This window comes from Odontesthes bonariensis, chromosome 11 (assembly GCF_027942865.1).
Source record: "Odontesthes bonariensis isolate fOdoBon6 chromosome 11, fOdoBon6.hap1, whole genome shotgun sequence".
NCBI lineage: Eukaryota > Metazoa > Chordata > Actinopteri > Atheriniformes > Atherinopsidae > Odontesthes > Odontesthes bonariensis.
In genome coordinates, this window is record NC_134516.1 from 8,613,212 (window position 1) to 8,630,487 (window position 17,276).

At 43.7% G+C, this 17,276-nt stretch overlaps 2 protein-coding genes and 1 long non-coding RNA gene across 5 annotated transcripts in view; 1 reads left to right on the forward strand and 2 right to left on the reverse strand.

Moving 5' to 3' along the window:
- The window catches only part of LOC142391563 (uncharacterized), a 251,014-nt gene that overhangs the window by 83,703 nt on the left and 150,035 nt on the right, over nucleotides 1–17,276 (forward strand). The gene's annotated exons all lie outside the window — the stretch shown is intronic.
- Nucleotides 1,227–17,276, reverse strand: part of LOC142391552 (NLR family CARD domain-containing protein 3-like) — a 105,298-nt gene continuing 89,248 nt past the window's right edge. Inside the window, exons 1-7 of one of the 3 annotated variants that reach the window (XM_075477401.1) lie at nucleotides 5,304–5,391; nucleotides 5,093–5,221; nucleotides 4,898–5,014; nucleotides 4,623–4,754; nucleotides 4,077–4,155; nucleotides 3,707–3,914; nucleotides 1,227–3,559 (exon numbers count right to left, since the gene is read on the reverse strand). In XM_075477401.1, coding sequence (XP_075333516.1) covers nucleotides 1,779–3,559; nucleotides 3,707–3,914; nucleotides 4,077–4,155; nucleotides 4,623–4,690 — 2,136 coding nt within the window. In that variant the 5' untranslated portion in view covers nucleotides 4,691–4,754; nucleotides 4,898–5,014; nucleotides 5,093–5,221; nucleotides 5,304–5,391 and the 3' untranslated portion in view covers nucleotides 1,227–1,778. Of the gene's footprint in view, nucleotides 3,560–3,706; nucleotides 3,915–4,076; nucleotides 4,156–4,622; nucleotides 4,755–4,897; nucleotides 5,015–5,092; nucleotides 5,222–5,303; nucleotides 5,392–17,276 lie in introns of those variants that run through there. The other 2 variants (XM_075477399.1, XM_075477400.1) reach the window with 2 other exon arrangements.
- Nucleotides 12,551–13,159, reverse strand: LOC142391576 (uncharacterized). The gene is made up of 3 exons (XR_012770591.1): nucleotides 13,074–13,159; nucleotides 12,914–12,984; nucleotides 12,551–12,748 (listed from the first exon to the last, which is right to left on the reverse strand). It is a non-coding gene; the product is annotated as an uncharacterized LOC142391576 (long non-coding RNA).

A 17,276-nucleotide genomic window follows, 5' to 3' on the forward strand; every position in this document is an offset into this window, starting at 1 on the left:
CCACAGGTGTTCTGTTACCTGAGAGTTTCCAGTCTGCAGTTTGGACTCTTCAGGCCAGCAGACACCTGCTTCACTCCTGAATCCTGCAGGTTGTTGTTACTCAGGTCCAGTTGTGTCAGGCTGGAGGACTGGGAGCTGAGAGCTGAGGACAGAGCTGCACATCCTTCATCTGAGAGGTTACAGCCGCTCAGCCTGAGGAGACAGTTACAGAGAAAAAGAACAGCTGGGATCAGAATCAATCAGCTCTAATGCTGACTGTGGACTGAAAGCCCACTTAGAGGGAACATCAGGGTTAGAAGCCTGTGATCATGTCCGTGCGGTGGTTTTTATGCTCAGAGACGCATCATGAGTGAAACAAGGAGTCCACGCGGTGGCTGAGCCTTTCCACCCTGGAGCTGCAGCTCATCAGAGACAGTCTCAGAATCTGATTCAAACAGCAGAGGCTTTCATGGGAAACAAAGCTGAGGAACTGATCCCATCAGACTGATGGTGGGGCTGACTTCAGAGCTGCCCACCGGGAACAAAGGCTAACATTTATCAGCACTCTGCTCCAGCATGAAAACAGCCTCACCTGAGAGTTTCCAGCCCACAGGTTGGACTCTGCAGTCCAGACAGCAGCTTCACTCCTGAATCCTGCTGCAGGTTGTTGTTACTCAGGCCCAGTTCTGTCAGGCTGGAGGACTGGGAGCTGAGAGCTGAGGACAGAGCTGCACATCCTTCATCTGAGAGGTTACAGACGCTCAGCCTGAGGAGAAGATGTTAAACAGTCTTACATTCAGTCACATTTAATAAGAACAGTCAAATAAGGGACAGTAATGATGTGAAGCTGCTCTGCAGCCACAATATCTCTGTAACTTCTACTTAGGAGTCTCTGAATCTGGTGATGTGCACTATGGTTTCATTCTTGGTATTTTATATTCATGTTTTTAATGGACTTTAATTACTAATCCACAGCAGAGATGATGAAAATGTCTCCCATCGCCCACAAATATCTCACTATACACAGAAACACTTTATTTGTGATTCATGAAGGCTGATCCACAAATATACAATATATGATTTTAATTTAATTTTTTTAATTTTAATTTTTCAACATGAGAGAGCGAATATTGTGAACTCTTGACATTCAAGTAGCTCAAGGATTTGATTTTAATAAGCCCGCCAACTACTTTCAATTAAAGAAAAATTCACTGTGCTGTTTTCTTCTTTTTGTGTGCCCTTTACTTAACCTCTTTTAAGACTGGGGGGGATAGGGGATTGGGGGTGAGTGTCAGTGTTCCACCTCAAGATTTCTGTAAATCTTTTTTCTTCTTAAATGTAACTGTTGTACTTTTACAAAACTTTGATACCATTTAGAATTACACTAGCCAAAGCTTGGGGTTGTTGCAGACTAGATCAGAGGAAAGTGACACAGATCTGGAGACATTTTACTTTGTGGATTTAAAACAGATCTGAAGATGTTTTCAGATTATTGCATCACAGAGACTGTATGAAGCTGAAACAGCAGAGAAACCTGACCTGAGAGCTTCCAGGTTACAGTGAGGACTCTGCAGTCCATCAAACAGCTGCTTCGCTCCTGAGCCGTCGATACTCAGGTCCAGTTCTGTCAGGCTGGAGGACTGGGAGCTGAGAGCTGAGGACAGAGCTGCACATCCTTCATCTGAGAGGGTACAGCTGCTCAGTCTGAGGAGGAAATAATGAGAGAAGTAGGAATCTGGGACTTTCTCTCCTATAGAAACAGCAGCAGGATATTCATACACATCCCTCTATATCTGTACTCACAGAGCTTTGTTGGAGGCTTTGACCACTGGCAGCAGCCTCAGAAGAGCCTCCTCTGAAGCAGAGTATTTATTCAGGTCAAACACATCCAGATGTTTTCCTGATGACAGTAAGATGAAGACCAGAGCTGACCACTGAGCAGGAGACAGTTTATATCTGGAGAGACTTCCTGAACTCAGGGCCTGTTGGATCTCCTCCACCAGAGAACGATCATTCAGTTCATTCAGACAGTGGAACAGATTGATGCTTCTCTCTGCAGACAGATTCTCACTGATCTTCTTCTTGATGTAATCAACTGTTTCCTGATTGGTCTGTGAGCTACTTCCTGTTTGTGTCAGCAGGCCTCGTAGGAGCCTCTGATTGGTCTGCAGGGAAAGACCCAGGAGGAAGCGGAGGAACAGGTCCAGGTGTCCATTTGGACTCTTTAAGGCCTTGTTCACAGCACTCTGATTGAGATCATTCAGATCAATGTCGGTTGTTTCTTCTTGTTCTTCATCTTCTCTCATCAGGTTGAGTCCAGAGTTGATGAAGGTCAGATGCACATGAAGAGCAGCCAGAAACTCCTGAACACTCAGATGGATGAAGCAGAACACCTTCTCCTGGTACAGCCCTCTCTCCTCTCTAAAGATCTGTGTGAACACTCCTGAGTACACTGAGGCTGCTGAGATATCGATGCCACACTCTGTCAGCTCTGATTTATAGAAGATCAGGTTTCCTTTCTGCAGCTGCTCAAAAGCCAGTTTTCCCAGAGACTCAATCATCTTCCTGCTCTCTGGACTCCAGTGTGGATCTGTCTCAGCTCCTCCATCATACTTGAGCTTCTTCACTTTGGCCTGAACCACCAGGAAGTGGATGTACATCTCAGTCAGGGTGCTGGGCAGCTCTGCTCCCTCTCTGGTTTCCAACACATCCTCCAGAACTGTAGCAGTGATCCAGCAGAAGACTGGGATGTGGCACATGATGTGGAGGCTTCGGGATGTCTGAATGTGGGAGATGATCCTGCCGGCCTGCTCCTCATCTCTGAATCTCTTCCTGAAGTACTCCTCCTTCTGTGGGTCAGTGAACCCTCTGACCTCTGTCACCATGCCAACACAGCCAGCAGGGATCTGATTGGCTGCTGCAGGTCGTGTGGTTATCCAGAGGCGAGCAGAGGGAAGCAGCTTCCCCCTGATGAGGTTTGTCAGCAGCACATCCACTGAGGTGGGCTCTGTAGCATCAGCCAGGGGCTCCTTGCTGTGGAAGTCCAGAGGAAGTCGACACTCATCCAGACCGTCAAAGATGAACACAACCTGGAACTGTTCAAAGCTGCAGATTCCTGCTGCTTTGGTCTCAGTAAAGAAGTGATGAACAAGTTCCACCAAGCTGAACTTTCTCTCTTTCAGCACATTCAGCTCTCTGAAAGTGAATGGAAACATGAAGTGGATGTCCTGGTTGGCTTTGCCTTCAGCCCAGTCCAGAGTGAACTTCTGTGTTAAGACTGTTTTCCCAATGCCAGCCACTCCCTTTGTCATCACTGTTCTGATTGGTTCATCTCTTCCAGGTGGGCCTTTAAAGATGTCTTCTTGTCTGATGGATGTTTCTGCTCTGCCTGCTTTCCTGGATGCTGCTTCAATCTGTCTGACCTCATGTTCATCATTGACCTCTCCGGTCCCTCCCTCTGTGATGTAGAGCTCTGTGTAGATCTGATTCAGAAGGGTTGGCTTTCCTGCTTTAGGAATCCCCTCAAACACACACTGGAACTTCTCCTTCAGAGCAGATTTAACTTTACGTCCACAAAGTTCTGAATGAAGACAAGAAATAACACCAGTAAACAGACATTTCAACCCTGTACAGAATGAGTATCTGAACATCTGCTGTTCTTTGTGCTGAGACATCAGTAAATGTGTCATTTATCCAGCAGGTTAAACCTTTAGAGAAATCCTCTTACTGCTCTGCAGACGGTCAGCCAGCTCCTCCTGCTTCATTCTCCTCAGGAAGTGAGCTGTGATCTTCACTAATGCCTCTCTGCTGCTCCAACGCTCTTCATCCTCACCCTCCCTCTGACTTTCTAAGCATTCTGGGTAATCTGGACTCAGAGCCTTCTGCATCTTCTTCAGCTCCTCCTTCACAAAAGTGAGCATGTTGTCCTCCAGCAGCTGGAACAGAAAACTATATGAATGAGCCAATCAGACTGAAACCATGGAGCCAAACATCAGATCCATGTTGGACACACTGACAACCCACTGGTCTACAGAGTGCAGCATGGAGATGGCTGTGAGCAGAACAGATGGGAAAGTAGTTGTTGTACATGTACAGACCATAAATATGGAGTCCAGCTGTGTTTGATGCTGCTGGGCAGACGGACCACTGGGACCCTCTGAGCTCTGCTGGTCCACTCTGTGGAGGAATCATGAAGATTAAGAATAGATTTATTGTCATCTACATTACAGGGAACATACACAGAATTTCTCCTCCGCTTTTAACCCATCCAGGTTGGCACCTGTTGAACACACACAGGGTCACACATTCATAGAGACAGATGCCATATACACTGGAATCACAGCACCTGGGGAGCATGGGGGTACAGTGCCTTGCTCAAGAGCACCTCAGCTGTGGCAAGGAGGTGGACACCCCTCCAGCTGTTAGTTCAGCAAACTTTTTTTGAGTGGGAATCGAACCACCAACCTTCTGGTTATTGGACGACTGCTGTGTTGGTGGAAAACATCCAACACACACCGCTTCACATATGAACATAGAAATGGATGAAGCAGAGCTGAGCTCACATTAAACACATGTTGGAGTAAAAACTGTTCAAACTGACTCTGCTGCATTTTACTCTGTTACAGCATTTACACTCAGCTCACCTCTGAGGGGATGGATGTTGGTCTGATTTGAAGTTAATATCATCAAGCATCGACCGGTCACTCTGCATGGACACACAGCTGGGTTCAGGCTCAGCTCCAGGTCCAGGTCCAGGTCTGAGTCTCTGATGGATCCTGACAGAAAAACACTTGTTTTCACACATGATGCAGCTAATTAGTCTCATCAGAGACATCAACAAGTCTCAAGTAATTCAGCTGGAAACTGGTTATCATCTGAAACATGATGCAGCCTCCACTGAATACTGACAGCTACTCACTGCTGGGCTGATGGAACATCATGATGGAATTCAGTAATAATATCCTTTGACTCGTCGCTCTTAAAAGACACACAGCTGGGTTCAGGTTCTGGTTCTGGTTCCAGTGTCTGATGGATCCTGATAGAAAAACATTTCAGCTCAATGATGTCAAAGCTGAATGCATTTTAAGTTAAATATCTTAATCATGTATTTTACTTTTTGTCAGATGAACAGATTCTTTTGAAATTAATCCAATCTGCCTTTGACCGGTCGCTCTTAAAGGACACACAGCTGGGTTCAGGTTCTGGTTCAGGTTCTGGTTCAGGTTCAGGTCTCTGGTGGATCCTGATGGGAAAAAAATGCTTTTTCAGCCTGCATGCATGATATACTTAATAACCTCTAAATCAATGACCTGATGTTAACTTACTCTGCTTTCGAGGCCTGTAATTTGAAAAGTGGGAGATCCTTCTGCAGTTCGCTCTGTAAGGACCCACTCCAGGATCCAGGTCTCTGTCCCTTCCTGTGAATAAAGGAGGTTTGGTGATGTGAGCGCTGAGCTGGGACATGGAGAAGAGTCATGGACAGTTAGAGATGGTCACCTCACCTCTGAGCTTTGCTCTGGCTCTCATGTTCCCCACACAGAGAGGTTTCAGTGTCCTCACTCTGATCCATGCTGCTGAACTCACATCAGCTCACACACACTTTCTACCTTCTTCTGCAGAGGAAACACAGATCATTCATCTGCACATCAACTCACATCCTCCTCTCCATGTGTCAGATCTTGTGCTCTGATAATAAAGACTTGTTTCAGTATAAACTCGTCAGAAATGTGTTGTTTTAACACGCAGTGGACTCATATGTTCAACATTCAGCTTTAAGGGGGAGATGTTAGAGGCTGATGCCACAGTCTGAGCGCTGAAACCCGATCCACCAGTTAGAAGTTAGAATTCAGGGTCAGTACACACAGAAGAGCCTCAGAGGAAGCAGGAATCCAACATGGCGGCTAACCAAACCGCTGCAGGGTGTCAGCTTCACATTCTCAGTCTGAAACTTAAAGTTAAAGTCCTGCTCTGTGAAAACACACATGAGCTCACTGAGATGAACCTTATCTTCCTGTCAAACTGTGTGGATCAAACATTAAAATCATTCCTGCTGACGGATGTCAGCGGCGCTGGAGTTGGCTTCCCATTCAGTAATTAAAGGGATGGGCATAAAGGAACATTTCACTGCTCTTTTTCATGCTGATGGCTCTGCACGAGGTCCTGGATGGAAACTACTGCAGTTGGACGGCTCAGATGGGGGATCAATTAATATTGTTCTCAGTTACACCCTCATGTTTACTCTATGTAGGTTCCTTAATGAAGCCGTTAGCTTGACGCTCTTCTCTCTCGTCATCAACGACAAAATAAAAACTTCACAAGATCCTCTTTTGTTCCTCAATTTACTTCCAAAAAACATAAAGCAGGTACCGCACTTATCCAATATGAGAAAAATAAAAAAGCTGGGAGAAAAAACAAAGAAAGTGACAGAGAGAGAGAGAAAGGTAAAAAAAAACTGTGTGGCTCCACTCTAAAGGCCGAGTTATACTTCTTTTAACTGCTGTAGCGTTACCGGGTATTTATATACGTATTAAATATAAGGATTTATAAGACGTTCTCACTGTCTTAATATCCTTAAACCTCGAAATTAGGGCACCACCTCGCTGATGTTTAAACTTGCTTTAAGTTACAGTCCAGGGAGGACGACTGTTAAAATCTTACGATCCTGGTATGTTAAATTAGTAATCAATTTAATAATCAATTAATAATCAATTAATAATCAGTCTCATATCTCGCTACTTTCGTGAAGTTCTCGTTTGGTTGGACAGACATTACGTAAAGAAAGCATACGACACAATCTGTGATTATAACATATATATAGATATATGAGCTGTTTATTACAATGATATGATCTTAGACATGAACCTTTAACAAACAGGAGATGCATTGAATATGGGTGATTATATAAAACACTTAGTGAATGGAAAATAAAATATGGGGAATGGGGAGATACTGGATGTATTCAAATAGTTTGGGTTGGCTGACTATTTGACTCTAAATACTGACATTTCGGATTAATTTATCATTCTGTGAAAGCCTCGAGACATCCATCAAACCCACTTTAAGGTGAAAACGGGTCGGTCTTACTGTGCTGAAGTTCTGTTCAGTCGGTTCGGAACACGGCAGCGGCCACGCGGGGTCCGAGGGGATTTCTCTTCCGCTCTCTGGGCCTTCCTGGCTGTGGTGGCTGACTTTAGCGGACTTCTCAGTTGCTTCTCTTCACCGGGAAACGGGGACGATGATGTCGAGGGCTTTACTGTGGGATGATCAAATCCATCGTTGTGTCAGAGTTGGTCCGTTGCTGCTTTCTCTGATGAAGTGAACTTAAGTTCACAGAAGATTAATAAAAGGTTGCTTGGCGTTGGCTTCTTGGTAGAAAAAGGTGATGATGGCGTGAAACAGTGGAGGTTAGGACGTGCGACGTAGAAGGACGTGGATGGCGAGGGACGAACAAAAACACGTAAAACGTGCATCTTCAGAGTATTTCAATCTGTTTCTTTGTTCGGGTCTTCCTCGTCTTTCTTTGGGTCCTTCTTTGGTCATGGAGGACTTCATCCTCTCCTCTTTCTTTGGGTCCTGCTCCGTCCTTCTCCTTCCTCCCTTCCGTCGTCTTCTCCACGGCTCATACTCTCATCTTTCCGTGCTCTTCAAATCTCTCTGAGCAACTCATCTGATCAATTCTCCATTGTTCTTCTCTGACCTGTTCTCCCTCTGAAAACAAGAGCGTGCTTCTGGAAAACAACAAGAGGCAAGAAACGAGAGAGGCAAGACGGCAAGAGCCGAGAGGGCAAGAGAGCGTGTGTTTTCCGCGGGTTCCGGGTTTTGACTCTCGGAGGCGGGGCTTACACTACTTTTTCAGCCAATGACATGCTTGAACTGTGTGCATGTCTCTGTAAGGTGATCTGTGCTATAGGGGGATTTCTGGATGAGACAAAGAACTCTGTGTTTCTCCATTACTCCCATCTCATAGAACATTTGTCTCGTTGATTCTGAAAACACCACATCTTGTTAAGATATGCAGATTAAAGATATAACATAGACTTGTAATATAAAGACATCAAAATAACACACATGATAAAGACAATTATGACTTTCAAAATTCAGATGAATATCTATGAAATCGTGACATATGAATAGTGAGTCACACAATGCTAATTTCTGTGTTAACAATGGGGACACCAAACAAATACCAAATAGATACCGAAGGGACATCGTTAGAAGTTAATAGTTGCATATATTGTCCATTTTACTGAGTCCTCTGGGATTTAAATGTTCAACTAATCAACACTGCAGACCACAAAGGGGGCAATGTGGTTCCATCGGCGAGTTGGGCATTTTCAACCAAGATCAGTTCTTTGTCAATATTTAAGCCAGAATCGTACAAATTGTCTCTATATGCGTCTTGTGATCAAGCTGGAAACCTGAAAGAAATTGTATACGGTTATCAAACACATTTAATATAGTTTTAAGATTCGACTAAAAGTGAGTCTTTAGTGAAGTCTTCTCAGTTCGTATGTAGCCATCTGGTCTCTTTCTCTGGTGGGAGAGGGTGTTAAAATGTCAATTCGATTCATGGTGAAGATAAGATAGTGAGGTCTCCAACATCTCCAACAGAAAGATCCTTTGTTCATTCGAGTTTTCCAATTTTTATTGCAAGTGTCTGTTGCTTATTTTTCACTCCCAAAAGCTCTTAAGGGTGTTGTAAATTAGGCAGTTTCTGTCTCTTTTTCCTTTGTGGAAAGAAAATGAAGATCTGGTTTTTATCCACATACGTAAACATCCCCCACAGGAATGTTGGTTTTGTCAAAGTTTGAAAACTCTTAATCCACACGGCACTGTGACTGCTACACTGCCCTTGCGCTTTCTTCTTGCGCGTGTGTTAATGGCTCGAGACGTTTATGCTTATTTAGCTTTGCCGGCGCTTGCGTGTGCTGCTTGGCAATTCACCGCCAGGACAGGAGGTTGTAGATAGTGGTTTGCGTCTTTTTTTTTTTTCACGTTGCGTGAAGTTTAGAAAATTGAGGTGACACACAGAAGCACGCAAAGGGGGGGCTTGCGTTTCTTCTTGCGTCTGGCTTTGCTTCTTGCGTTACCGACTATAAACCAGGCTTTAGGCCCCGTTTACACGATAGGAAGACACAGTTATTTTCCTGCGGTTTGGCCTCTCATTTACACCAAAACCCCGTTTTTAATCACAGAAAACGATTATTTCTAAAACCTCCGGCCAAAGTGGAGATTTCTGATAACGCCGGTTATGTGTTGCCGTGTCAACTGGGAGAAACGGCGTTTTAGGTTCTTAAACGTCACATTATGCGCCAGAAAATGCTTAACGTCATGCGAGCGCCTTATGTTTACAGTTTGTTTGGCTACTGATCAGGATTATCATGGATGATGTTAAAGTTCTACTAATTTTTACGTTTGTGCAAACGATTCTGGCCTTATTGCATTTGCCACCCCAAACCTGCTCGCACGGTTCAAAATAGAGGAGCACCACTCTTCCGTGGCCGCTCCTGCGTCCAGTATCCACTGACTGTCTATATTTCCCTCTTATTGCCTTCAGTTTTGTTGTGATATTTGCTCGCGTTATCTCCTCCTTCACATGAGGAAAGTCCTCGATTCTGAGGATTTTGATTGGCTTGCATGGCTTTACTCCTTTCCCTACACTGCTGCTAATAGGTCTGGCATAGTTATTATGGCGCTTGACGGCATATTTATGCGGGTTGATGTAAATGACAATTTTTTTGAAAACGATGTTGTGTGCACAATGTTATTTTTGAAAACGGAGGGGGGGAAATATTCGTTTCTCTAAATACCCGGCTATGTGTAAATATGGCCTAAGCCGCCTGACCATAATGACTCCGGTAACCACACTCTCTGAGATTAACAACAAATCAAAAGCAATGTATGCAATTTTTAACCTTTTTAAATAATGCACACATAAATGACCTGAATTAAACTGTTAACTTATTAAATTAATTATCTGTCTATAAATACTGTAAATAGCTCCTTTTTTATTACAATTAACGTAAATCATATTTCAACATGTAAACTCAAATAGCTATCCAAATATCAGTAAACCCAAATAGGACCCAGGCTGCTACACTCTACATTCGTGTCTTTTCAGGTATCAGCAGGTGCACGGATGACCCACCAGTGCAGCCCAGTCTGAGGACATATCCGACCACATGAACGGGGGACAGGAGACGCAGCTTCCAGCCAAGCTGCTGTTTAAAGGTTTATTCTGCAGATTTGCAGTAGGTGAAGTCTTTGCTTTCAAATTCGTTTCTATGTTTTATTGTTAAATGTCCAATTCATTTTGTTTGTGCTCCAAATAAATTCACTTCATATCTTTTTTTGTTTTGGGGCCCCATGAAAAAACCCCGGCCCCACCCTGGCCCCCCTGATAAATTTGGTCTGCAACCGCCCCTGCTCATGAGTCGTAGAGACTAAATGCAAGCCTCCGCCTGTTTCCCTTATAAAAGCTAACAATTAGACATCCCATAGTCCAACCATTCATCAGCCCTGTTCTGCACTGGATGTTTTCCTGAGATCTGCTTTGCTGAGAATTGTTTCGCTGTTACCTCATGAGTCTTTCCACGAACATGTCGTGCTGCCCATCATCCGGGTATTAATGGATCTACTGTATCTACAGCCTCATCACAACAATTCTGTCCCGATCTGAGCAGTCCAACTATTAAAGGCCCGAAGTTATGTCAACTTTAACAGTTTCGTTCACGACTTACTGACACCGGAAGTGACAACATGGCGGACAGGCCGAGCCGCGCCGAGCAGAGCCGAGCGGCTGCCCCCTCCGCCCCCGACGGTACCGGACTCACAGCTGGTACCGTGAAGTTTGGAGCGCAGGTTTCTGCCGGAACTGAGCCGCCCACAGCTAATGTTAACGCGTCACACATTAAAAACAGCTGGAATTACCTTCAGGAGCTTCACGCGGAGAAAAGCAGCTGCGCCACAACGGGATGGAAAGTGAAAGTAAAGTGAGAGGAAACACCCAGAGAGGGAGTTCTGATCCAGTGAGAGATCAGTTCCACTTTATTCTCCCTGTCTGCTCCTCCAGAACAGGATTTATTGAAGTCAGATGAAAAATGTGTTTCCATGTCCAACAGTTTCTCTGGTAGATCTGATGCTGGTGATCAAAGCTCCCTGATGTCAGACTTTAACAGCACGGCACGTGGAACTGAATAAAAAGAGAAGCACAGTGAAGATGCAACAATGAGCAGCACGCATGTGGAACTGCGGTGTAAAGACTGCCAACAAGACGAAATAAAGAGGGAAAAAGGAGCTTTTTACTGTCTGACTGTGCTGGCAGAAAAGTTCATGAACACAGAAAAGCAGGAGGCTCCTTCTCTAAACTGAGAGCTTCACTTTTGGGAACATTTCTCCACATTGTGAAGAATCAGAGCTGAATGAGTTCAGGTGCTGATGCTGATCACTGATTGGTCCCACTGAGGTCACATGACGGTCATACAGGGTTAAAGGTGATGAATGAGCGTGCCACAGGTGGCTGTGAGCAGTGTGCACAGCAGGAGACGGTGGGCCGTGTGTTTTTAGAATGTCCCAAATATCAAGCAGAAAGGCAGCCGCTAAAAACTCCAAAAGAGCAACCGGCTGATGGAGAGATGTTACAGAGAAGCTCGGCTGATGGAGAGATGGAGCTGCTTTTAGATTTGGGAAGAGAGCAGAGATTAATTAGGAGGGCTTGGAGAGAGTCGCCATCCTGATGCACACTCCAGTCCGGCAGGTGGCGGTAATGCGCCTACAAGCTGCTGAGTAACCGCCGCTGACAGAGAAGAAGAAGAAGAACAGCAGCCGGCAGGAGTTCCAACGTAACATCACTCATAACTTTCTCTCTCGGGGATCATTTTCCATGGGAATGAAGCCGAATTAACCGCACAGACGTGCTCTTTAACTGACTTTGATGTTGATCTTATTGGACAACGTCGCTGCTGTAAAATCAGGATTTTATAGGGCGGTGCAGAGCTGAAGCCGGTGTTCTGTCGATTTTTCCTACTTCGTCGAGAAATGCTACCGCAGCAAAAACCGATAGACACGCCTATCGGTTTTTGCTACCCTATCAAAAAATGCTACTTTATGGTTTTCTACCTCTGTATATCAAATAAAGTCATAAAGTAAGCGTTTTTGTCTGTCATGTGTGTAATTATAAAAAGTGTAATGAAATTGATTTATTTAAGGGTAGCAAATTTTGATAGGCCAATATGACCCTGTCAAATAATGCTACCCCTTCTCAAATCATTCTTGTAAGACAACTTATCTCCTCACTGCCACTGTAGGATGAATGGCAGCATGTTCATAACATTATCTAATCAATTTTTAAGAGGGTAGCAAATTTTGATAGGCCAATATGACCCTGTCAAATAATGCTACCCCTTCTCAAATCATTCTTGACAATGATGGAGCAGAGTCACCTAAATAAAGCCTGAAGTGTCGCAAATACAAAAATCATATGGCGAATGACAAGACAGGAAGGAGAACTAGAACAGAGGTTTTAATGGTTACATATACATTATCTCCTTCACAAAGGAGAGGATGGGGCAGAGAGAGGGGGGAGAGGATGGGGGAGAGGATGGGGGGTGATAGGAAATAAGGGGCCGTCCAATGTGGGATCCAAAACTCAGGCCACTGCACTGCCGGAAGCCCCGCAAACACATTTTGGGCACATGTATTTTGTGCCACAGTGTTTCTTATAATTGGCACATTGAAAATGTGCCCACCGACTGCAGAGATCGCACTGCACCTACAAAAAAAATAAATAAAATCATAATATATGTAAATGGAAAAATCAATACAAAGCACTATGGCTGTAAAGGTTGCATATCTGTTTAACCCAACCCATGATCTTTTCATAGCGATAATCAAGTGGGTTTTGTGCCCTACAAAGCATAAATTTCATGAACTTTACCATTTCGATCATGCTGGTATCAGCATCAGTTTCCAGATAGGAGCACACCACACAATAATCATCTGCTTTCCCTGTAACCCATGGATTTTGTAAGATTTAGAACTGAACGTACATAGTAATAAAATACAGTCAACTTAAATCAGTGTTCGATACCACTCACCTTTTGACTGAAGCAGTGCACAAGCTACATCAAACCGTGCTTGTGCAACAGCTTGTGGCAATGTCTCCGTCATGGCAACATTCCCATGCTCCATGTATTCTTGAGCAACCCTCTGGCACTTGTCACATTCCAGCACCTTCAATAATTAACATTTATATAGCTTAATAAAAGTTGAAAGACATAAATAACAAAAATAGAAAAGAAACTTGAGAGAACATACCCAGGTATCAATGTCCAAGCTCATTCCTTTCCAGTAAAATCTGGAGCAAATGGCATTTCTGGTTTTGATTATTCCAGAATGCCCCCCCATTGGTGAACTGTGAAATTCATGGAAAATTTTTTGAGCATCTTCTTTGGTTCTGATGGCCCTCTTCTGTCCAAAAAAGAGCTCATCATCTGAAGTGAAAATTCATTAAAAAAAAAAAAATCATTACAGATGAATCCATGTACCGCAATAGCTACATTTGAATGCATTTCAGATACTCACCCTTGAGTGTGAATTTTCCAGTGTACCTTCTGAGGTTCTGTCTTTGGGACTTACTATACCCTTCTGGGTATAGTCCCTCAGAAAGGTGCTTGTAAATTTTTCTCCAGTTTTCTTCCATTTCGAAAAACAGCATCGCTGTTATTAATTAATCAAATCAAATAAACTCAAATCAAACTTTATTTATATAGCACCTTTCATAATAAAAAAAGCAGCACAAAGTGCTTTACATAATAAAATCAATAATCAAATCAATTCATGCATAAACTCACACAACATCACACCGACAACCACACTGCACACATACTACCCCCACAACATGAGCAACAATGCATTTTGTGCATGTTAAGCTAACTGCTTGTTAATACGAATGCATTTTGTGCATGTTAAGCTAACTGCTTGTTAATACGATAAGTGTTTTATTACTTTGCATGTCTTCCAAAAGGAATCAGGATTTTGAGGATGTTACTCACCGTTAGGGTAGCAAATAATTATAAATAATTATGGGCGTGAAAACGAAAACGAATGAAAAATTTCTCCTCAATTTCTCCTACCTTAGTAGGGTGAAAGGGTAGCAAAAAATGATGGGCGGGACAACGAAAACTTAGAAAATTGTCTCTGCGCATGCGCGCGCATGCGCAAAAACACAAGGTAGCATTTCTCGACGAGTAGGAGAAATCGACAGAACACCGGAAAATGACTTCCTGAAGATTTATTTAGTGTTAACGTGGACGTAACGGACCACATTAGTGTCAGTATGTCAGAGTTGGTCTGGATTCAAACAAGAAAAGCTGTAGAATATTTCAATAAGAAAGAGATTTATTGATAATTCGGTTATATTACACACAGAGAAGTAATTTGCTGTAAAATGCTGACAAAAAAACATTCCGTGTTTTACTAAAGTGAAATAAAACGATATAAAAACACAGCGGCTGCATGGAGGGGTTAGTCTGGATCCCTTTACGGCTAAACTTCCACTATTTTCACCCATATATTTGTTAATTTAGTGGTTCTGGCCGCAGTTAGCAGACTGTAGAGGAAACCAGCTGTTTCACCTTCCAAAGTTCCGCTTTGGTCGTTGGTCTGCAGCTGCCTCAGTGCAGGGCTGGACTGGGGAAATTTTTCAGGCCGGGCATTTTTAACCAAGACCAGGCCACCACCAGGTATTGAAGGGGAAAAAAATTAAGTGCGCTGTGACAGCATGTTTTTTTTTGGTCCCTTAACCACTGTTTCCACTCACTAATACAAAATTATTATGACTTGATCAGGTGCAGTGACAATGCATCCTTGTTCATATTTCACCAAAAATCATTCCCTTCCAAACATCAAAACCAATCAGATAAAATAGATATACAGTATATAATATCACTGCAAATATTGAATATCATTTTTTTGAATGAATGTTATTTGAAATCATTCAACAAAACTTGGATTTAAATTCTTCTTTTTGTTTGACAGTCCACAGGTCTGGCCAGTCACAACTGATGTCTACAGAAAAACAACAAAAATGATGCATGCATCACACATCTCACACCCACTCACACTATTGTGATCACAATATTCACCAGCAGGACATACGCATCCCCCTCTTTACATTAACAATCTGGGCAAAGTGAGGCTCCACTTCTATAAAGTGGAGATGCATTTAGTTGCCTTTGAATACTCTGACCTGGTGGTGGTAGCCTGGCTACTTGTGTCTGCCCACACTGGCTTGCTTCAGGTTGGGAGCTGCCAGGGCTGCTGGTTTAAAACCAACTCCAAGCCTAGCTGCTATAAAATTAAACGAGATCATGTAGGTCAGTCAGTTTAAGTACCTTGGCTAAAGTTATACTTTTAGACCTTTATAATAACAAAAAAGCTTTTCATCAGTTTCATCTAACGTTACAGTTATGAAATCCTTATGAACTGTGTTGATTATATACTTACTGAATGATATCCCCCCCCCCCCCCCCCCCCCCCCCACACACACACACACACACAATCCCAACACCACAATCCCAACACAGTGGTAAGTTTAATTGGTTCCGTGACAGAGCTCATAAGTCAAATAGCTCGTAGTCCAATCAATATTCACCATTAAATGAATGGAAATGCCATTAATCCGTTCCATGAAATAAAAATAGACGGAATAACGGCTCTTAAAAAAACTCATATGTCGGGACACTCTTAACTCAAGGTACCACTTTAAAGTGCTACAGTATATAATAGCTTCATGCTAACGTGACATTAGCCTTTCATAACTTTAGCCTACTCGTTTAGCCTAACAATTGGCAACAAAATCTCTTCTCTAAATGTACAGTCTTTAAAAACAATGAATCATTTGGAAATCACATTAAAACTTAACTCAAAATGATGTATTCCACGAAAGTAGGTTCACTCTGACAGTGCAACACCACACTCTCTATGCCTGCTCCTCATTTCAAAGACGCCGCATTTCTCACTCATCTTTCAACGAGACTTGCCTGTCAATCAACTGGAGTGACACCTGAGGTGTCCAATCAGGTTCCAGAGGTGGCCGTTCGGGAGCCGAGTCAAAAGAGCCGAGCTTCGCCCCTGGCCTGCCCTTCACCTCATTGGCCCAGGCTTCAATCAATCATGACTAAAGGGCCGATCTACCAGTTTATGCACCAATAGGAGGGTTTATACACCGTTATCCACATATTGCGTTATGTTTTAAATCTTTATTAAATTATATTTCGTAAAAAAAAAAAGCGCAGGCCAGTAAGTCATCAGGCCAGCGGGCAAATGCCCGGTATGCCTTACTATCAGTCCAGCGGTGCCTCAGTGGGTAGTTTTCCTGTTAATGTGGGACTCTGGAGTTTTACCCAACATGTGAAACACCAGAGTCCCACAAACGGACCAACGACTGCGGTGTCCGGGGAGCTAAAATGAGGGGTTTTCTCAATGGAGTCTGGTGGCTGAGAGCGAAGGCGTCAGTTGCTGCTTTAAGCGGCTGCTCGACACCAAGTACAGCAGAGGAAACATCCCAAATGTAGCGGACACTTGAGTTTCTGTAGGTTGCCTTTTAGGCGTGTTGAATGGGTTTTTTGGGGTTCACTCCTCAGCTGCTGGACTCCTGTCTGCTCCTCCAAAGCGCTGAAACTTTCTGCTGTAGCTAACCCTTAAAACATGGAGCCTCTTGTGTTGGTTCTTGTGGACAACTTTCCTGTTAGCTGGAACATTTCAGAGTTCTCCTCAGACTGGATTCAGTGGACATAAAGGTGTCTTTAACAGAGGGAACGAGGCTGCTCTGCTCTCTGGATTCATCTCTGTGCTTCAGCCCGGCAGGAGCCGCCAATCAGGGGGCGGGGCTTGTTCCAAACTCTCCCATTGGTTATTGCTCGTGACGTCAGAGACGGACAGAGCTCCTACTGGCTCCTGAAGCCGGAGCAGCGGAAGTGTTTCTGGAGGAATGGCAGCAGAGCCGCTGGTAATGTTCACAGCTTCTGTTTGACACCTCAGAGTTTATAAAACTCATACAACACCATCAGAACACATGGTCACCACATGGACCTTTAGAAGTTCAGGCTTTCTAAACACACACATCAGTGCAATCCAGATGTTTTTCACATCTTTTCCCGGTTTCCTGCTTTGGCTTCATAACTCAGATGGAATCAGTCAGTGAGAAACACAGAAGGCTGTGAGAGAAAGTAAAGGTGTTCACCGAGGCTGAACCTGAGGGACGCATCACTGAAATGACTGAGTGTTACTCCCTTCAG